General features: G+C 37.6%; 2 protein-coding genes across 5 annotated transcripts in view; one reads left to right on the top strand and one right to left on the bottom strand.

The window, feature by feature from the left end:
• ADSS2 (adenylosuccinate synthase 2) overlaps positions 1 to 14515 on the top strand; it is a 34089-nt gene extending 19574 nt beyond the window's left edge. For all 3 annotated transcript variants that reach the window (XM_027453850.3, XM_072035639.1, XM_005017949.6), the window contains exons 6-13: positions 2363 to 2470; positions 2699 to 2780; positions 3947 to 4073; positions 6904 to 7058; positions 7919 to 8043; positions 9034 to 9131; positions 12817 to 12966; positions 13712 to 14515. In XM_027453850.3, the coding sequence (XP_027309651.3) occupies positions 2363 to 2470; positions 2699 to 2780; positions 3947 to 4073; positions 6904 to 7058; positions 7919 to 8043; positions 9034 to 9131; positions 12817 to 12966; positions 13712 to 13764 (898 nt within the window). In that variant the 3' untranslated portion in view covers positions 13765 to 14515. The remainder of the gene's footprint in view (positions 1 to 2362; positions 2471 to 2698; positions 2781 to 3946; positions 4074 to 6903; positions 7059 to 7918; positions 8044 to 9033; positions 9132 to 12816; positions 12967 to 13711) is intronic.
• Positions 14516 to 16206: 1691 nt separating this feature from the next.
• On the bottom strand, positions 16207 to 22037 carry SPMIP3 (sperm microtubule inner protein 3). 2 transcript variants are annotated; one of them, XM_072035641.1, is made up of 5 exons: positions 21637 to 22037; positions 19728 to 19789; positions 19300 to 19392; positions 18450 to 18634; positions 16207 to 16343 (listed from the first exon to the last, which is right to left on the bottom strand). In XM_072035641.1, exons 2-5 carry the CDS (start codon positions 19778 to 19780, stop codon positions 16243 to 16245), a joined length of 432 nt encoding a protein of 143 aa, XP_071891742.1. In that variant the 5' UTR covers positions 19781 to 19789; positions 21637 to 22037; the 3' UTR covers positions 16207 to 16242. The 2 variants fall into 2 exon arrangements, with proteins under 2 accessions (XP_071891742.1, XP_071891741.1); XM_072035640.1 differs by lacking the exon at positions 21637 to 22037 and adding an exon at positions 20721 to 21078.
• Between the last annotated feature and the right edge of the window lie 293 nt (positions 22038 to 22330).

Raw genomic sequence — 22330 nt, 5'->3', positions numbered from 1 at the left:
AGTAGTCTTTAAGAGTGTCTTTTCTGGGCATATCTTCATGCAGGTTGCTATTGTATGTTAACTTGTCAATTGTTTTTGCATTTGGTCATTTTCACACTTGATTGTGCTGTACCAGCTGTCTTGGTACCTGTTCTCTTAGGAATTAAAAAGAAAACAGGTAGAATATGTGTGTGCATTTCTAATGAGCCAGTACTGTTTTATCAGCATTACTTTGAGGAATGCTTGGGGAGTGTGAGCTAAAATAGCTCTGTGGCAATAGTTGTGATTGAAAAATGCTATCAGTCACTGAGCTTCTTGTAAGGTGGAACTACTATTTCATTAGTTAACGCTCAAAATTGTAAGGGAAAGCCCAATTAAAAAATTCCTGCTTTCATCTGATCTAAAGAACCCTGCTCCACCAGAAAGTTACATTCAAAGCTAAGAAATTTAAGACCCTCTTAAAAGTGCTGTATATATTCTTTCTGTAGGGATTATTATGATCCTGATGTTCTGCGACGATCATACAGTTCTCAAGCTTGTTAAAACTGCCGGTGGATTAAAAGCATTAATCTATTTACTTCCCCCACTACAGTGACTTAGATAGCCTTAGTATTTAGGAGGAAGTACTACTGAGGATTGGCGAAGCATGAGATGTCAGAAACTGATTATCGAAAGACTCCTGGTAGTGTGAGGGGAGGAAAAAACACTTGAAATAGCTTGCTAGTATGTCTAAGTGTAGATTTGACTCTGTATTGCATTTTATATTAAACTTGTTTTGTATGTTTAGTATCTAACACTTCAAAGCTGATCGTTACAAAGAGTAAGTTAATTTTTAACTGAGTACTTTCATCTGTTCAAATGTAGCTCAAAGCCAATCACAAGTGAGGGTTCTATAGCTTCCCTTGCAGAAAGGTTATAGAAAACGGTAATCTAATACAGAAGTATATTATGCTTATACAACTGTTCTAACAACCAGAAATACAACCTTTTGACAACTTAATTCTTTTATGAATTGGCATGTCCTAATAAATGGAAGCTAAAGCCTCTTAAAAAAATTACCTGGGAAGAGTATGAATAGGGATGGAGGCTAGAGTCAATTATTTAAGCCACAACCTCCTGGTTTGGTTACATGATACTGTATTACAGGAGGTTGGTTACCATGCTTTCGTTTCAGACTGACAAACATACCACACCCTGCCATCAGTCTAATTGGAACATTTGTTTTACCTTTTCCAAGATTATTGTTTTGAATCTACTCCAAACTTGTTATGGTCTGGTTAAAATTACTTTAAGTACTGATCATGAACTGTATTTCAGTTCCCTTGCATATCGACTGATATGTTCTAATATGAAGTTTAGATATGACCTTGGGATTAGCCTGTATCTTCTATTTGAAATAGAATCCCTCTTGAATTGAGTTATGGTATGATACTTTCAAGACAATTTAAAGAAATCAAATTTAAGCTTGACATTCTTGCTCTACCAGTATCAGCTGAAAAGACCCATTTAATATTCAACAGTAAGAACTAAAATATATTAAAAAGTATTAGCTCTAGTCCTGGTAATGGTACACGGCAAAGGAGTTACTTCGCAGTCTTTCAGATTATCATTTGATTGATATGAAACTGTTGCTCACATTAAGCTAACCAGCTTTGTTAAATATGGTGTCATTCTTCTGAGCAAGTTCAGGTCTACCTGTACTTGACTGGCTTAAAGTCAGTGCAGGCAAACTGTTAGGATGTTGCTGACTTAAGCTAGAAAGGATTGCTTTAGGTTTTAAGCTATAGGTTCTTCAGGAAGTATTGTTAGGTAAGAGTGAGAACAATGATCTCGGTTTTCAGAATCAGCTACAGGGAAAATCTATTCAACTGTTTTGTATGTACAGTGTTTTGGGCATCAGTGTTACTTTGATACTTGGCAGTATTTGGTTTTCTGGCTCCATTGGAAGCTTTTACTATTAAATGAAATATTTCTCACAAATTTGAAATCCATGCTGGTTGTATTTTTTTCAGCTCTTCATTAAATGTGTTTTTAGGAAGGTGTATGGTTAGTTTCAGTTCATAATATTGAAGGGTATTGTTCTAGCATTCAGGTTCTTAAGTAGAAAAGTTGGGATTTGTGTTCAAATAAGCAAATAAGATTCATTGAAGTATTAAAAAGTTACTGGTCTAAAAACAGAAGTATGTGGAAGATGAATATATTTATGTCTATAAACAGTGATGTTCTGAAACTAAACTATGTACCAAAAGAATCATGTATTTGAATGTTTAAAACAAGGTTTGCAATAACGGCATTTCACTTCATGGAAGAATGTATTAGCTTTAAAGAAAAAAAACACCGTAGTTGTATATCAATAATAACTCCTGTTATTATCTTCTTAAAGTTTGGGAACTACCAAAAAAGGAATTGGTCCAGTATATTCTTCAAAAGCAGCACGAAGCGGCCTCAGGATGTGTGATCTTGTCTCTGATTTTGATGAGTTTTCTGAAAGGTAATTTTTGTCCTTTAATGCAAGTTTCGATAATAGTTTTCAATATCTGGGTGTGTCCCCGTGGAAACGGTTACAGCTGGTTGCTGTTATTTTTTTTGGTTTCTCAGTCTGCTTAAAATTATTTAATTGCCAAGTAACTGTAAATACATTATCAGTAGATTGCAAGGTTGGTGGAGGTGAGAGAAAGAAAACAAATAAAACAAACCTTAATGTATTTTTGTCTTCCAGGTTCAAAGTGTTAGCCAATCAATACAAAGCGATATATCCTACCTTAGAGATAGATATTGAAGGGGAATTGAAAAAGCTCAAGGTAAGCCTGCTTCTGTCTTTTAAATGATGTAATCACTGTTTAGAGTTACTGATATGTAAATCTCTAGGTGATTGACTCTCATACTTCTGTGAAGAGTGGGAACTTAATACTGGTAAATTGATATGTATCAAGTCTGCTAGTATCCTTAAAAACACCTTTTCCTCTTTATGCAGCGTTTAAAAACTTGGTTACAAGAAAACTACTGTAGACTTTAAGAAAAGATCTTACAGAGAATTATTTCTGACTTACTGGCTAGAAAAAACAAACAACAAAAGCATCAAGACTATAGCTGGGGAAGGCATGTCTTCATTGTAATGCAGAATATGATTTCCTCGTGTTAGAAACTTAAGCACTGAAGTAAATTACTATTCTATGCGATAAAGCCTTAAGGAAAAAACATTTTTTTTTTTTTGCATGTTGTTGGACTGTAAGTTGATAGCAGCAGAAGTAATGAAGCCTGATTGCCAGCAAACTATTCTTGTGGTTAAATATGAAATTTAATTTGATCCCTCAGCCCCCAGCAACTGGATTACGCTTATGAGAGTTCTCTCTAGTGTTGATTCCCTTATGCCTAGCAGTACAATTTCACAGTATAGCTGCATTCTTATTTATCTTACCCTTATTCAGCCTTTATTTTTTATTATCTTTTTTGTTTTATAGAAGTCTAGTTGTCTGAGACTTCTTCTTTACCCCTTAGAAAACCTCAATCAAATTTGACAAATGGGTTAAAAAAAAAAAAGTGGAGTATGTGTGGCACAGAGGAGGGCATGCACGGTTATACATTTCTAATTCTTTTAGAAAATCAGGCCAAAAAAATCATACTTCTCATATCTTTAATTGCTGCTTTACTTAGTTTGCCAATTCTAGAATGGAGTAGTGGGAGTTCTTCGAACTTCTGCTTGGTTCACCTTAAGTGGTATCTGTTACACATGCTGAACTGAAGTATTTCTATCAATATGTAGACCTAAATCAGTTTCTGTTAGGTATGTATTATGTAAATCTGAGTATGATGTTCTTCCTTCCCTTGATCATGTATTATGGCATTTCTTTACATTTGCTTTTACTTTTGAAAAGGATTAATAGCGTAAATACGAGCACTCGCACTCTGAGCTAGCATTACTATAATGAAATTGTACTATAAGCTAAGCTACTCTTTTGTTATTTAGGCCTACATGGAAAAAATAAAACCAATGGTAAGAGATGGTGTCTATTTCATGTATGAAGCTTTACATGGACCACCAAAGAAGATCTTAGTAGAAGGTGCAAATGCAGCACTGTTGGACATAGATTTTGGTAGGTATAGCCTTAATGAGAAACAGGTTGCTATATATTTATCTTGTGAAAGAATTCAATATAAGCTCTTCTGTGCATAGCTGTTCTAATGGAATAATTGTTTTCTATTCTGGAAGAACAGTTCTGTCTATGGTTAGCAAATTAATTACAGGAGAAAGCAATGTTTTTAACTCCATACTTTAAAAAAGCTTAAGATTCTCCCAACATCAATCTTTTCAATGACAGGAAGGATTAGGTGATTAAACTTCTCTTCTTAAATAGAGCGTAACTATTACTTCAGCATATATGTTTCACATGGAGTAGCTTGCAGTTGTATAGATCTTGGGAAAACATTTAAGGAAGGTGGAAAGCTTTTTAATACTCCATAGCAGAGAGGCAAAGTATATGCACAAAATACTGACTTTTGAAGAGTCATACTGCATTTTTCAACTCTCTGTTTAACAATGTTTCACTGATTTACAACACAAAGAATGAACCAGGAATCTGGATTGTTACTGAGGTAAGAATGAAAAGGTTATCCCAAACAATTTGAAATTATAAGTGGTAACTAACACTGTAATTTTGCTAATAAAGTGAGAAGCTTCTTGATAGAAACACCTTTTGTATTGTGAGATTACTGTATTCCTTACCATATTGTAAGGACAGACATTATTCTACCTTTATGTAGGCATAAAGCAAACTATATGATAGGCTGCTGCATTTTGTGACATTTTTCTTCAGTCTCACTAGCATGCAGCTGCATCATTTTTCTTTTTACAAAGATGCTTATGCCTGAGATAAAAGCCTGTAAATAATACTGTCAAACGAATATGAAATTGGCATGGGCTCTGTGTTCAGCTGATTGGAGTTCTGATGCTGGGCACTTTCAAACAAAACAAGCTTGAAAATCTTTTTTACTTTAAGAGGAAGATTTATCTAAGAATATCCCTTGTAAATGTAAGCACAGTCTTCCCATGATAATCTGAATGCTGGAAGAAAGTTTTAGCAAGTCAGAAGAAAGAAGTCTTTGAATAGGCTTTTACAGGGAAGTGTTTGATACAAAACTGGTATTTGCAATAAACTCTAGGGTTTGGGTGTTGGTTTTTTAAGTATTAAGAATTTTGGCTTTCATATAAGCACAGGAAATGCAGATCATGTCTGAAACTCATCAGGTATGTCTGTAATATTGACAGATCTCTGTGTCACTTAGATTTATTTTTTTTTTCCTGCCCGTGCTGTGAGAAACAGATTGATAGGAGAATCTCTGTTCTCCTTTAGGTAGATACTGTCAGCTGGTTGGACACTTAGGTGACAACAGGCAAGTCCTGCTCAAAAGATTTGACAATACCAAATTTGATTCAGTGTTCTGAAAGAGGCTATTTTCTGTGCCTTGTTGCACAGATACATACAGCTTCTGTTCTGATACAGAAGTAAATTTTATTAGTGTGTGTGTGTCTGTGGGCACTGAAGATGGTTAAGTCTTGCATTCCATGTTGCTTCTCTGGAGCATGTAGTGAGGCTTCCACACATCTCCCTGACTGTGCATCTAGTTTTCTGTCTTTTTAAATAGTGAATGAGGGTAAACCACTGTCAGTTCACCTTGAGGGAAGCTGAGAATAAGAAAGAGCTGCCTCATTGACTGCATTTGTGACATCCCTTAGCTATACTACCTGCTACTAAAGAGAACCTCAGCTGTGCTGTCACAAAAAAAGATGAAGACTTAATTAGTGCTTGCAAACAGCACTTACATATGTAACATGTTACACAGGTAAACCTGTGTCTTTCTCTAGAGATTTGAGTTAAGCAAAAAAGCCACAGATAACTTTGCCAAGTCTGCAAAGCCTCACTTAACAGTCTTTAACTGCTTCCATTTTCTGTACTGCTGTATTTTTGCCTTGGCTGTCACTCTTTTACCGATCTCTTGACTCTTAGACCAAAAAATAAAAACATGAAGCACAAGGTAGAAAACTCTCTCTTGTAGTTACTGTGTGGCTGAAACATTTGTTCATGATTCAAATCGACTAAAGATGAGCATACTGTTTCGTCTTCCAATGTTTAACAAAAAAAAAAAAAAGTGGTGCAAAACTGAAGATTTTACAGGAAGTTTAGCTATCTTTGATGTCCAGGCTGCTCTTTAAGTGACGGCTGAATATTTAACCAGAGACAAACTCTCATCATTAGTGAACTGGGTTATATTGTAGGAGTTGTGCCATGCTTTTTTTGTTTGGTTTGTATTTTTTTTTTTTCACGTGTCTTTTGTTAATTTTTTTTGAACGTTAGTTGTGGCAATCAATTTTTTCAAGTAATTTGGTAAGCAAAATTCTACATTTTCCAAACTTCTGCATTTACATTTCTTTGTGATTTCTTACTGTTATATCGTATTGACCAGTTTGTGTAACTCATTATTTTTCCTTCGAAAATAGGAAATGGTAAATCCATATTTTCTAATTTCCTAATATAATTTCCTTAAGGGTGTCCTTCCAAATTCTTATATTGTTCTGTCAGTGAATGTATTTTGTATAATATGAGGTATGGTTTCCTGGTGTCTCATTCCAATTCTTGACTGGTATGGTCATTTGGAATTGTTACATCATCAAATTTTGCAGGTGAAGTGGTAAGATTTCTATTGTTTTAGTAAAGAAGGATCAGACATTGTACGTAAGAGCTTATTAAATCTGTGACCTCAAAATACAATTATTGTGTAGTTGGTTTTGGTTTTTAGTGTTACAAAATCTAGGTAAGTGCAATTTAGTAGTGATCCTTACCAGGTTAGATTTTTTTAGTAGTTTTAAAAACTGTTTTTAAACAGTGATTTTAACGCATCCCCTCCCCCCATTTTATTTCTAAATAGGCACGTATCCTTTCGTGACTTCATCGAACTGCACAGTTGGTGGTGTTTGCACGGGTCTGGGCATGCCACCACAGAACGTCGGGGAAGTGTATGGAGTTGTGAAAGCATACACAACTAGAGTTGGAATCGGTGCCTTTCCTACAGAACAAAATAATGTGAGCACTAACTGCGCTAGATGTGATCTGTAGCTGGGTGAAATAACTCAGTGTGTGTCTTATGTTAAATCAGTATTGCTGGTTAAGTGTGAATAGAAGACAGTGTGTTAGGATATTTCATCCCTCCAGTTCTATTATTTGTTTATTCCTGTTGATTGTTATTGTGGCTAGGATTCCTGCATGTGTCTTCACCAGCAAGTAAAGTGATTTCCATGTTGTTTGTGGTAGAATATTAAGAATAGTCTGAATTGCAAAAAACTCCAGAAACTGAACAAAGATATGTTGGACATGGCAGAAAGTGTTCAGAGCTGTTTTTTGAGAATGTTAATGAAGGAGTCCAAAGTCTGCAAAGTTTTTTCACTTGGAGGGTGGTGAGTCACAGGAACATGTTGCCCAGTGAAGCTGTGGATGCCCCATCCCTGGAGGTGCTCAAGGCCAGGCTGGATGGGGCTTTGGGCAGCGTGGTGTGGTGGGAGGTGTCCCTGCCCATGGCAGGGGTTGGAATTGGGTGATCCTTAAGGTCCCTTCCAACCCAAACTATACAATGATTCTGTCATTCTAAACTGACCTTACAGGACTGCCAAATCTGATTGTCAGCTTCTCAGATCTCCTTGTGGAATAGAAGGCTAAAGCAGGAACAAATTTTCAGAGAGTTGCTCAAGTAGCGTTCTCTTGAACTGGAAATGGAACTTTTTCTGTTCTCATCTCTATAGACAATGTTGTAAAAAATAAATAAATAAATAAAATGGGGGGAAGAAGTTTTAAGGTACTTTACAGTATTGTAAAATGGTGTTAAAATACATGATGTATACTTACTGCAAATGAAAAAAGGCTCACGTAATAGTACTACTCTTTGCTAGGAAACTGGAGAATTGCTGCAAATACGAGGTAAAGAGTATGGTGTTACCACTGGTAGAAAGAGAAGATGTGGCTGGCTGGACCTTGTGCTGCTCCGATATGCCTACATGATTAATGGATTTACTGCGTAAGTTTTCTCAGCTTTGTTAGCAACTTGACATAAAATCATGATATGCTACAGATTAAATTGTACATGTGGTAGTGAGCAACAGATTTAGTACTGATTTATTGTTTTGATATTTTCATAAATTAATTATCCCTTTTCTTGGAAGTTAATGTTTTTGTATATGTCTTCATATCCTTTTTTTTCCTATTGTAGAAATGCTTACATCTCATAGTATTTGATGCTTCAAGCTGTGCTATTCTCTTTGCCATCCCACCAAACCAAATCAAATGCATCACAAGGGCCTTAAAACGTATTATAGTTTGTGGGGTTTGTGGTTTATTTTCAAGGAAAGAGAGATGGAACCTGTTGGTATATTTAGCAGTATGTGTAAGTGTAGAAAACATGTATACAACTTGGGATTTTCATTAAAATGAAAAATGGGGATGTGAAACAAAATTGGTATGAAATTCTAGTAGATCAACTTGTTTAAACACATCCTTTACTTAAGTTGTCTTGCTTTTCTTGTCCCTTGTGCTTTGCATTTAAAATAATACGCTTTGGTTATGAAACTGGATATTTACAGAGCCAGTACTTTCTTATTTTGTTGTCTTCACTATAAGGACAGAAACATTTGGCAAAGGACAAGAACAGACAGCAACAGGCATCGTGCTGTGTAACCATGTCAAATGAATGGGCATAAAGTATCTTGGCAGCACTCTGTCCAGTTAAAATTCTACCACTTAAAACTATAGACCAATTATTTTAATTGAAGAATACTTAATGATTTTTGCCCTTTTCTAGTATCAGATCTAAGCACGCAACAAAAAAGCTGTTTTTTTTTTTTTAAGTCACAAAATAAATGGAATAGTGTCAGAGGCCATTTTTCTAAGGAAAGATGATTAATTGTAGTGTATGCAAAGTGCGGAATCCATTTTTTCCTGTATCTTTAAAATATGATCAAAGTTGAGAGTTGTTAAAAACATGTTTAAACGGAGTAATGTTTCTTTATAGATTGGCTCTTACCAAATTGGATATCTTGGATATATTTTCAGAAATCAAAGTTGGTGTTGCATACAAACTAGATGGTGAAATCATACCTCATTTTCCTGGTAAGACTACTTATTTTGCACTTCACCAAAATTTAAAATTGTTATCTGATACGAGAATAAGTCAAATGCATTTAAGTAAAATGCAGTTGAAGTATTCAAAGTACCGTTTTCATGGGTAACACATCTTTTTCAGTTTGTTGTAGAGATACTCCAGGAAAAAGAACATCAACGAGTACCAAGGATTGGTTTTTCTGATGTGCGCATAGACATATTTTCATTACTACATCAGGGTTTGAGGCTGGTCACAGGTTATAATGTTTTATATGATAGCATCAGCAGAGAATTTTTTTTGCAGGTGATACCAAATGTAGTAATCAAATGCAACTCACATCAGGGTTTATGGAGGATTCAGATGTGATTCACAAAGGTCTAAGTGTGATCTGTCAGTAGTCCTTGAAATTAACATGTCTACTGGGGAAAATTTGTAACTCTTTTTCCATGTGCTTGGGGGAAATTCTCTAATTGGTTAGCCCTCCAGTATCTTTGAGCTAGTGTCAGCTACAGTGTGAATGCATATTGAGCATTGTGGCATGCACTGTTATTCAGGAAGTTTACTGCACATCTTACACTAAACCAGGGAATGCTTTTCTACTTGTAAAACTCAAGTATTGCTTGATTGATATTCTTTTCAGAATACTAAGGACATCTGTACACTTTAAATACCCTTTGAATGTAATGGACAATGCATGTTTGAACTGAGGACTACTCAGCAAGTACTTGGGTGGTAGCTCTGTCATCTAACCTGAGGGTTGCTTGTTATTCCTGCCCAGTCATTAAAAAAAAAAAAAAAGCAAAATGAAACTTTCTTTACCCTTTGTTCTGCAGGCTCTCAGAGAGGGGTTTATTTCTTACCTTGCCACTTTAACTATTTGAATTTAATTTAGAAGAATTCTAGACTGGGAACCTTTTCACTGGCAGGCTATTTCTCTCTCTGTTCTTCCCTACCTCCCACTTTCTTGGAGATGTTATTGACTTACCCTTCTTGTGAAATAACTGTCTCTAAATTAGAAGCACACAGAGTACCCAGCATCTCAGGAAAATCATGCCATATTTCATATATTGTTCCTTTTTCCTGCTGCATCTGAGAATCATAGGAATCTTGCTCAGTTTTTCAGCTTAGTTTTCTGTGGACACTTGCTAATCTGGTAAGAAAGAACTAAACATGCTTTGTAAATTTACGGCTCACCTCAGGTGGTAACACTGAGGCTCTAGTGTTTTGCTTTGGAGCTGGCCACTTCATTCCCATGAGCTTATGGAAGAAAGATGGAAGTTCCTACCATCTCAAAGATCATCCAGATTAAGAGCGATGTGAAAGCCATAGTCTAGTCCTGCTCCTGTACAAGGCATTGGTTGATCTCGGCACAGATACAACCTCTTGTTCAGGAGACTGAAACCACAGGTTCTTAGAAGGTTGCAAGAGTATTTCTGAGAAACTTTACTTCATGTCTGCTTTTTTTTTTTCCTTGTGCTCTCTTCCTGGGCGTTTACTGTTGTTTACAGAGCCAGGACACTGCAGTAGATGGATCTTTTGGTTTGACCTACGTAACTGGTTTCTGGAAGTCTTGTAAGCTGAGATCCCAAATTCCAGCTATTCTTTTTGAGTTGGAAGTAATATCACACCACTCTTTCTCTAAATTCTAGTACCAGACTACCAGATGTCATTATATCTGCGCTCTCCATTATCCAATTCAGCTGTTAATAAGCAATGTTTCAGAGAGCCTGAAAGATAAATCCCCTCAGGGAAGAGATCAGAGCAATCTAGATGGTTACTGTATCTGTTCCTGCACTGAGCTCACTTCATGTCTCATCTTTACCACACATCTTCTGTTAACACACCTGCTGGAGCAAGATGAGAGAATCACGTGAAACATCAAATTTATCACGTCTTCATTTCTTTTGGGGAAGTAAGGAATTGAACAAAGAGTAGTGGAAGTCTGTAGGCAAGGTTAGACTACTCAGTTCTGAGTGCTTTCAGCTTTCTCCCAGTTATCATCATCAGAGGGCAAACTGTCTGTAGACTTTCAAGGTTAGGTGTTTGGTCACTCTTTGTTCCTTGGAGGAAGACTGACATCTTATTCTGGATCATCTGCAATGCCTGGAAGTTAGTTTGTGGTTTTGCACTCTGAATATAGCTATCTTAAAATTTATGTGATCAGCAGACAGCAGCTCAATTGTTACTACTCGTGACATAAAAGGAAGTGCTTGTTCTTGGCTTCTGCAACCCAACATCTTTAGTATTCCTGCCTGCTTGTCAGGGCTGACCATACTGCAGCAAGTATTGGTTCAGAATCATGTGCCTTAACCTTTAAACACCTTGGTCCAAAAACTGTGCACTTCTTCACTATTGGCTCCAAAGTCAGTAGAATATAGCCCTCTTCCACTGGTACTCAAAATGCCTAGCTCATAAGGGCTGTGTTTACGACATCCCTACTGTTGAGCTCTTACCTACACCAGGACAGATAGTTCGATGTGCTGAGTCTGAGCTTGTTGGCTAAGCACACACTTGGCAGGATTAGCTATGATTCTCCGTGTGAACCTTCATTGTGCCTTTTGCACCTCAAACACCTTCCCAGGTGGACTGGATGTCTTCTGTCTTTGCAGTAGTGACTTGATCAGGTATCTGAGACATGGAGCCTACGTAACAGTAATTACAATGCTGTTGGTAAAACACTGTTGTCTTCAGGAAGGCGAGAATGCCCAGTAGCCTCCATTTCTTGTTGATATATTTTTCCTGTCTTTGTGTTTAAGGCTTTTGTTTTGCTGCCCAATGTCATTCCAAGATTAATGTTCAGAAAATTAATGGAATGATTCGATTCCAGAACAATGTATTTTTCCAGTGCTTGAGATCATCACAGGATTCAGAATTGATGGACATCATTATAGCAGGTTATTAAATAAAGGGCAAAATGGAAACGAGTCATTGCTTCTATTCTGAGAAGTAACTGGAACAGCTACTGTTCGTACATCACGTGTCATTCCACCTTCAGGTCACAGAGCTGACCTGGTAGACAAAATCTGACACTGTTGACTGTCATGGTAGGCACAAAAAAGCTGTCTTTAATACAGGATGATACTCATTTTATGTCTGATCAACGTAAATGCTTCAGGCTCTGCTGTAGGATGAAGGCTGGTAATACATACCATGTTGGCAAACTGCCTTCCTTGCAGTATTCTGTAGCTGAGGCCCTTAAGAGCTTAGCTGGCTGCAGACAAACAGGAGCCTAATGTAGAGTTTTGGGGCAAAGGCTCTGTGGGCATGACAGCATGTACTGTTTATACATAAAACTATGTGCTCTTGACATGCTATGACTCTGTTTAATAAAAAGAACACTCCTATGCAATGGTAAAACGTATTTTAACTGTCTAGTACTTAACCAGCTGTTACATAATTTTGTTTTCACATCATCCAAATTCCTTCACAAAGGGAGGGTTGGATCTTTGTATTTGTACAGCAAGAAGAATCAACATTGTAAAGAATTAAACTTCCTGAAGAGTACTCACAGTTGCTTGGGCTTATTTTCTCCACTTATATTAAGAAAAAGGTACAAGTTAGCACCTCTGGTGCTGGTATTGTCTTCTGAGAAGGTCTCTTCATATAAGAAAAAAACAAAAAGCTTATAGCTATGTTTAGTGGTAGAAAATACATAAACTTTGTGGATATATCGTGTTTCTGTTTGATTTTCAGCCAACCAGGAAGTCTTAAATAAAGTAGAGGTTCGGTATGAGACACTCCCAGGATGGGGTACAGACATATCAAATGCAAGGACATTCGATGAGCTGCCTGTAAATGCACAAAACTATGTTCGCTTTATAGAAAGGGAATTGGGGGTTCCTGGTAAGTAAAGCAGATTTATTTTTTTTCAGCTACATAAAACTTCTCTCTCATGCACTCTGCCTTGAACATGCAAAATATCGAAAATTGGTTTGTATCTACAGTTAGTCTGATGTACCTGATGATACTTTTAATTACCATTTTACTTCTTTTTATTTATCGATTTGGCTGTTGAATTATTTTAATACGCATCCTTTCCTTGGCTTACACTGTAGCTCTTTTTCAACTGAGACTTTTAGAGATTGCTTAAGAAGCTGTTCTTTAGGTTGGGTGTAGTAGGGGTTTAGTTCTGCTGCCATTATAAAAGTCAGTGAGACCACTGGTATGCTTATGTGATGTTAAATATATAAAAGAAAAGGTCCTAAGCTAACAATTGCTCATTGTTCTTAAGTTTCCTAATAAACCTGTTCTTGTGATCCATCCAAAGCTGGGAGAATGAGATGAGGCAGACCTTTACTTCTTTGTCAGTTTGTGTCTTTTTTCCTATGATGTCAATGTTCTGTTTTTTTTTTTTTTTTTAATGTGAGCCTGAAGACTGACTGTTCTAAGTTACCTATGAATTCTTTCTTTAAGAAGAGTAGACAAAATTATCGTTTCTTAACCTACTAATAGTATAATATATTTCTTCATAGACTATAGTGTTTATTTTCTTAAGTATTTAAGATCCTGAGTTTGTATCTTACCTTAAGATAAAGTCTGATCTTGCTTTGTATTATGTATAATACGAGTTTGCTTTTCTCTCCTGCAGTTAAATGGATTGGAGTAGGGAAATCCAGGGAATCAATGATCCAGCTGTTTTAAAGATTTCAGATGCATGGAAGAAAGCACACTCCTCAAAAGACTGCTCATTCTTAAATGCATTGGTAGCCCGCAAAGCAAAGATGTTGGAAAGATAGATTTTTTTTTTTTTTGCATGGAAAGAAATGCTAGAGTTGATGCCCCTAAATCAATTGCTATTCCTGAAAGAGACTTCAACATGAAACCGTGTCTGTTCTTATTCAGCTGCAAATTCAAGGACATTTGTTGTCATTTGTTGTTCAAGGTGCCATCAGATTTTTTTCTATACCTAATATTTACTTCGTAATGTAATTCCTGTTTGAAAATCTAAGGTGTCATTATTTTCATGACTGTTTGTCTTTTGTTATCCTCTCTCTGCTTTTGGCGGTGTTACTTCCCTGAAATTTTAGACAGTAAAATAATGCAGTTTTGCACAGATAGTTTTACATCCTCATTATTTGTATTCCTAAAGCTGTTGTATTCCTTATGGCTGCTCTTGTGAGTGATTAAAGAGAGGGATTCTGATTTTGTAATGCTATAAATGCTGTCTAAATTATTGTGTGATCTGTTTTTTTTTTTTTTAAAAAAAAAAAAAAGGTGTGATGCCAAGTTGTTAAGAATGTCCAGCTTTTTTTAACTGTATAGCACAGGAAACTTACTCTTTGTAACTCACAGAGGACACTCAAATGTTTACTGCAAAGTGTGCCCAGAAAGTTAGAAAATTGATATTGTAAAAAGTTCATTTGCGATTATTAAAGAACAGTTTTGATATTGAGTTAAATGTTTTATAACGTTACTTCTTTTTTTTAATTATTTTTTAATTTTAAAATCCCTGTACTTCTCTACTTCCAAAGTGCATGGTTCAGGAAACTGTTACATACTTATAGTTAGGTGGTTGTAGTTTCAGCAAACTACGCTTTTATTTGTGAGAAGTCTAACGTGTGGATGCCCTTTTAAATTCCTTTTTACAAAACCAATAGAAGATCTTTCTCTGGAGGGCTAACAAAGCACAAACAATTTTATAATTATAAATTGAAGATGCTTTAGAAATAACAAAGAATATTCCATGTATTTGCCTTAGATGTAGGGAAAACAAGTATTCGCCTTATGACATTGACATATTTTGGTTTATTAGTGTTGTAAAACAATCTAGAATGATTTTCATTTATAACTGCTATGATTTAATACAAAAAAATCTGATTTTTTGGCAATAACCCATGATTACATATTCCTATTCCAGATTTTTTGACAATGACTTTGTTTCTATACATTATATTGTGGTATTCATGTGCTTCTTTTTCACTCCAAATAAAATTTACTTTTTCTAAAACCAAGTTTGTGTCAGGGTGAGGCAGGGCAGTTCAGTAGATTTCAGCTGTGCAGATGAATGTAAGAAACTTTTAATGTAAAATAAAAGCTATCGGACCTTCCATGTTACGTCTTAGATAACCACACATTGTCTGAAGTTGGGTAGATTTATTGCATTATTGCTGCTTCTGTGGTGTTCAGCACAATGCTTATATTTTCAGGTGGCATCAAATAGGATTCTTTATCACAAGGGGAGGAACAGGAGCGTTGGGCAAAATTACTGACATGTAGGGAGTGTTTTCCTGTTAAATTGTTTGCATGTGACAGAGCAGTTAGCAGTTAGGGTACTTTACTGGCCTGATGTGGAAAGAGGAGGATAACACAATGCTGGAAAATTAACAGATATGTTGAGAGACCCTTGTATTAGCACTGCATGCAAGCATCGTTCTCCTCAGTAGTTTGAAACAAAAACACAACAAACCACTGACAACAAAAGACCAACTTCATACTTTTTTTTCTGGAAGGGGAGAGGATAGGGACCTAGTTTTGCTCTCAGACTCATTTTTTAGGAGAAAACCATCACATTTGTCCCTAGCTAAAGCGAATCATAAATTTGAAATATGTGATGAGAAAGAAGGGTGGTGAGAGAAGAACTGTTATGTATAACTTACAAAGTTTATTTAGAAGTTTTTTTTTTTTTAAAAAAATAAAAAATCAGTATTTCTAGGAGATGGAATAAATCATGAAGTGTGAACCATAGGTAATAATTACGAAGTGTTCTTGTCTTCTATGTAGCTGTAGGAGGAGCTGTCACTGAAACTACCAGTCCAAGGAATGGGGGCATCATTGGCGAATGGGGGCATCATTGGCTCAAGGAGCAGGTAAAATGAGGGAATGCTTTGCTTCTGCAGCAAGTAAATAAAAGAGGGCTTACTTGTTACCTGTCTCACTTCTGGTAAGCAGAAACTTTAAAGTTAAGGCCTGTTTCAATTTTCATACCTCTGTAACTCCATTGTATGAACTACCCTTGTTTTGAGGAATTCATATTCCCAGGTGTGAGAGGGTTTCTAAGCAATATAGCTATGTCCTAAAATTATATGAAGTATTTGTGGAGTTAAAGAAACAAAACAATTGTCTTGGATGCGAGAGTGATTTATGCTTCCCTTCTAAGTTCAGCTGAGATTTCTCTTTCATTCACATGCAGGCCTGGAAGGTTGAAAGCATGCTCTGACCAGTACTTGTCCAGACAGTATGTGGTCCAGGATCTGTTGTTGGTGTGCATTTATTCTCATGACCTGAAACACAGAATTTTTCTCTTTAAGTTTTGGGTGGTTAAACTTGGTATCTGTAAAGCTTATTAGGTTGTCTCTGAATGCCTGTTTTGTGTAAGTTTGCTTATGAGTTGACTCTTGGATTGTTGCACAGCTGCTCTCCTAATGTCAAAAAAAAAAAAAAGGTTATAGAATAGCTAAACCTGGCCTGTTTTTTGCTTTTTTTTTTTTTTTCCAAATGCTATTTTTCTACCCCTTCTTTCATTTGTACATGTGGGAAAAGAAGTCTTTTGGTCAAGCTGAGATACATGTCTGGTCACAGCCTGAATGTTGTGGAAATGAGCTAAAAGGTAGGAATATTTTCAAGCACTGTATGGTTTGCTCTTGAAGCCATGTTTTGTTCAACAACAGAAGCAAGGGGAGAGCCATTTCGTGAAAGAAAAAGAAGAGCATCCCAGTGCTGTACCAACAGCAGGGTGTTTACTGGTGGCAATGTTTAAGTGGCTCTGAAGGCTTTTATAGTTGCTTTTCAAGCCAAAATACACTGCTTTGCTTCCCCCCAGCATCTCCTGTTTGTGAAGTCAAGAGCCCTTTGGCCTCAAAGGAATTGCCCCAGTCCCCAGCAATAGGCTTTCAATTGTCTATCACAGGCTAGATGAGTGAGCTGTAATAAAAGACACAACCTCTGTCCTTACGCTTGCCATTGAAAAAAGCAAGTCTGTATTTTTCAGGCCATTCCTGTATATTCCTTTCCTCTATGAAGTCTCTTCTGTTGTTAGTGTGTAAGGGGATAGGACAGTAGTGTAGGATAGTAACTGATTCTCAGCCAAACGCCCCTCCTGCTAAGGGGATGCTTTCAGGAGAGGCAGACTTGGTAGACTTGACAAGGTGTCTGACAGAAAAAGTATTCTGATCTCGTGCTGTTCTTGCTTCCACTTAATATTTACGTGGTGATACTCCCAGGCTAGTGCTGTACTGCAGCATTTAGTAACCCTTCTGTCCCTATGGTTTAGCGAGTCTGCTTTGTTAACCTAATGGGAGAGGAAGTGGGGGACGCTTCTGCTTAGCCTTTCCATTTGTATTCCATGTGTAATTGGGTTTTGGTGTGCAGCTAATGGACAAACCCTTCAGATAAAGTGGCAGACAGATCTGGTGATGTAATGCATGACAGCTGCTTTTGTCCATCATTGTCCTGGAAATCTACTTTCTATTAGAAAGATCATAGTTTCCTGTTGCTGTCACAACCAGCTTCCCTAATGAAATGTAATCAAAGGCTTAGCTGGTTTAGAAAAAGTGAAAGGCAAAATGGTTGGGATCGAAGGTGAGGGATAACTCAATCTGTTTTCTCCCACCCATACTGCTCCTAGTCTCTGAAAGAGTGAATCTTAATATACCCAGAGGTATAATAATCAAGCTTATCTCTTCTGATGTATAACAATTTTATGTAATCAAGGTACTCTGCTGCACATAGATACGTACAGACAAGGATGACACATTATTTTCAGGTACTTAGAATTTTATACCATTCTTCGTTGGTCAGTGTTGCAACTGTGATTGTACATAATGAGCTTACTTCTGATATCACCTGTGAATATCTTTCACATTCAAAGATGTTCAGTACAGCTTTAATCTGATAATTTTCAGTTAAATCCTAATGCTCTTCACTGCCGCTTTAGAACTATTATATCAAATGTATTAAATCAATGTGTTTTCTTACACTACTCCTTATTTTTTCAGTGATGAATCAATTTGTTCATACATCCAGGTACTGATATACATAGAGATAAAATGTTACTGGCATGTACAGCACGTTTAACTAATAATTTTTAAATAGCAAAATGCACAAGTATCAGTAGCTTGCTTGTTCTCATCCTTTGATTGTCTTCTGTATATTAGAGAAGAGGGAACCAGGATACTTAAGGGTTGGTAGTGAAGAGTGTATGGCTTTGGGGGATAGGTGGCTGCTCTCTTTTGGGGAAAAAAAAAAAGTGAGAGAACACTATTCACTTTTTTTTTCTCAATGCAATTTAAGTTGGTTAACATTTACAGCAGAGCGAACCTCCCATGTTTGTCTTATGCCCCTCTTGCCAAGGAAAAAGCAGTGTGTACAGCACAGTATGGATGACTTACCTGCACTGAAATAGGGCAAGTCAAATGCTGCCTTGTATGAAGTTTGATTGTACCAGTCACTGGCAGGCTTTCTCACGATTTTTTGACAATGAACGTACTTCCTGAGAGCTGCGTTGTCAAAGTCAGGTTGAAATGGAGTTTCAGCTCTGTAGTTTACGGGAGCTGGCTGCAGTTTACTGAAAGGTCTAGGCAAGAAGCATAAATCATTCTGTAATACCATGCTGACATATGGTATGTAAATACTGTGATCCACCCAAAGGGTAGCCAGCATTATAAATGTACTTTCTAATCTCCTGCTGAAATGAGCACTCAGTATAATGCAGCTGTAATCTAATAGATATTAACAGCCTGAGAATGTACAGTAAGACCTTAATAATTCAGTATTGTTCTATTATCTCCATCTGACTTGTAATTAGTATGATAAGGGTTGTGCATCTTGCAGGCAAGCAACTAACTGGATTAGTTTAATATTACTAGATTTTTTTTTAAGCCTTGACTCCTGAATTGAAATAGCCTACAACGCTTAAAAAAAAACACAACAAAAAACAAAAAACGTGTATAAGAGTTTTGAAGTTGGTGTGTAAAACAAATTTTTATGGGGGGAAAGTACCCAACAATTTCTATCGTGGATTCTCAGATACATAATAAATTCAGGACATGCAGCACTTCTCGTATGGCCAAAACCCCTTTGGATGTAATTTTGGTTTACTCTGCCTGGATTTTCTTGTTCCTCTTTTAGGCCAAAGTCATAAAAAATCATTAGAGTTGTTGTGATGTTGCCCACAGTAGGCGTAAACAGGAAAGGCTTATTCCAAAATACCTATGGCTTTACTCTGACACGCCAGCTTACCCTGGAGCTCCTCTGGACGTGTGTGCCTGGTGGACCCGTCCTACTTGCCCAGGGTAGAATCCGTAGGCATCCTTCCCAGGGCGAACCACTAAGCTGGTAAAGCAAGCAAACAGAAAATAGTGGTGGTGTGAGCAGGATCCCGCCCATTCTATGGAAAAGCAGATTGTCTATGTGGCAGTTATGAATAAGCAAAGAAATATTTTTATGCTAGTGTTGCACTTACTAGGAAATAAGGGAATTTCTTTGATAACAAGGTACAATCTTGCATCTTTTTGGGGAAAAAAAAAAAAAAAACAACAAACTGAGCTTGCACATTCATCTGCATGCCTTTACAAAAAGTATCCTTCTGAGAAGGCAGAGTCTCAAGCAGTTTTCTTGTACAACTAACTGAGAGCCTGTGCATGTGCTGTGTGGTTCAGGAGCCTTACCCTGGTGGAAAGGTCGGTGCAGGATCCCTTAGCTTGTTTGCAGAGTACGACATGACAAATTCCTACAAACAATTATGTAAAATGTTAATTTTGTTTGTTAAGGAGCTACTGATAGACCTAAAATGACTTGTTAACATAGCTGAATGTACTCATCTCCTATTTTTGGTAGCCAAGGACTACAGAATAGCATACCTATTGGGAATCCCCTATGAAATGAAGAAAAGAACCAATGTACATGTGTAAAAGTAAAGTTCTACAAAATGCTGCATTTTTGTAGAGATTCTGAGGCTTGTAGAATGAGTTGCACAATACCGGTAGCAGGTCTTACAATAGAAATAAATGCAGGAACTAGTTAACTGATTTAAATGGTGCTTTATAATTCAGGACAACAGTGCTGCTCTGTGACTCAAAGCAGAATTTCTTTGCAGACTGATTCATTAGATCAGTGGGTCTGATGGTCTGCTCATTTGTCACAATTAAGCAGTAATTTGCTCTACCTCCTGAGGAATGAAATTTGGCTGATTCGTATAAAACAGTGACTCACCAGTATTTGGAAAACAAAGTAGATGTTTTCTGTATTTTGTTGCCCATCAGAGTCAGTGAATTATGGTTTGGCCACTCCATGGCAACTACTTCACTGCAGTGTGAATTAATATTGTGGCTTGAGGAGTTTTAAGTTAAAAGCTGTTCTCAGCAGAGATGAGAGTCACAAACTATTGTTTTGAATAGGATTATGGCACTGCTGTCTTAGAAACTCCTTGAATGTGTCCATAGTTTGATTTTTTTTCCCTAAAACTAAGAGTAGTGCGTCTTCCACTTAGTTGTAGAGCACTGTGTAAAAACCCCTTATCCAAATCAGTCTACAAAAGAATGTATTTTCATGCTTTAGATAATTTCAGTCAATCTTGGAAAATGTAGCTATACAACATACAAAAGTGACAACTCCAACACTCACACACAATATGAGCTGTTGAGAATCACTGTTATATTTACCAACATTTCCATATCCCTGTCAGCCAGTTCTGCACAACTGTTGTCCTCATCATAGTCAGCAGCACCAACAGAGATTCTTCTCCTTTCCCCGGCTCCTCCCCGTGGGTGATTATTCTTCTCCGGCTTTACCCTTACCGTGACTTTAGTAGGAAGCATTGCTCATATGCTCCTCTTTGAGAAATGAGGGGAGTTGCACATCGCTTCCTTCACCAGGAATTATTTATTCAGGTTGCCAACCCTGTTACCTTGCCAGTGGCAGTGACTGTGTCCCACAGAACTGACAATCTTCCTTCCAGACCTTGGGTTCACTGTCTCTTGGTGTATGCTTTAAAGGCTCTCATCTCAAAACTTGTCCTCCATCCTGGACACAGCCAGGACCATTTTCAGTATTTGCCAAGTGAGTGCCTAGGTACAGCTTTCTTTACTAACTTTTCATGCATAGCTTCTGTTACAGGTCTTGGAAGCTTTTTAGACTTGATGTATTAAACTCAATGTACTGTGAGCAATGTGGCTTTGGTCTGAGCAGACCAGGCACGTAAAGAACAACAGGAACAAGAGAACCTAGACAGGTGAATTGATTCATGCAGAGGCCTGCAGGAAGCCTGTGCCAGGCAGGGAAAAGCAGTATATCCAAGTGCCAAAGCCATACAATTAAAATTGCAGGCCCACCTGTAACCTACCTGCCCGTGTTAAATAACAAGCAGCTATTTAAAAATGCCCTCATCCTGTTCTTGAAACTTATCTAACATGGCACACTGAAGGACGTGATCCCCCTTTTCAGGATGAAATCCGTTCCACTTTCCAGAATCAAAAAAGTCCATCCCAGTAAAGTTTATTTTCCCAAGTGGTATTTCAGTTTACACATTGGGTGAAGATCAAGGCTATAACGTGAGCTTTCCTTCCCAAGTTCACACACCGTGGGTTTATGGATGAGATGAATCTCAGAGGGGTGATCAGGCACTGCACAGCCTGTAGGCACAGCGGTGGGGCTGCCTGCCCAGGTTCCATTCCCCTTGTGAAGCTGATGCAACAAAGCCCTTTCCCTCACTGTGCCTGGCTTTGTGATGCTTCTTTTCTTTCAGGTGCTGAAAGGGGAATCCTGTCCTGCTGTGGGTGAAGAGATCAGGCCTGGCACTGTCAGCTTTGCAGATTTGTCTTTGAATGCTGTTGGAGCCAGTTTGCTAGCAGTGTTGTTGACCATGTGCACAATAAAATGAAGGACTGCTGTCATACTGAAGATCATGGAATCACAGACTCACAGAGTCACTTAGGTTGGAAGAGTCCTCTGAGGTTATCGAGTCCAACTGTTAACCTGGCACTGCCAAGGCTACCACTAAACCATGCCCCTGTGCACTGCATCTACGCTGTTTTTGAATACCTCCAGATGAGGGTCTAAGGAGACTGGGAGCTGAACGGGGTAGGGGGAAGTCTAGTCTACCAGCAAACCTCGTGGAAACTTGTGCCCCTGTACTCCCGACCCACCACTGAATGCTGCTGGGTTTTGGTGAGCTAAATAGTTGTGTCTTCTGGCCCCTAAGCTGCACTGTCTTCACGTTGCTCCTAGGCCTGAGTGTAGGAGCACCTCCTGGCAGCAGGGAGATTTAATAAAT

This window comes from Anas platyrhynchos, chromosome 3, assembly GCF_047663525.1.
Source record: "Anas platyrhynchos isolate ZD024472 breed Pekin duck chromosome 3, IASCAAS_PekinDuck_T2T, whole genome shotgun sequence".
NCBI classification, from domain to species: Eukaryota; Metazoa; Chordata; class Aves; order Anseriformes; family Anatidae; genus Anas; species Anas platyrhynchos.
The sequence above is the reverse complement of the archived record's forward strand: the minus strand, read 5'-3'. Positions and strand labels throughout refer to the sequence as shown.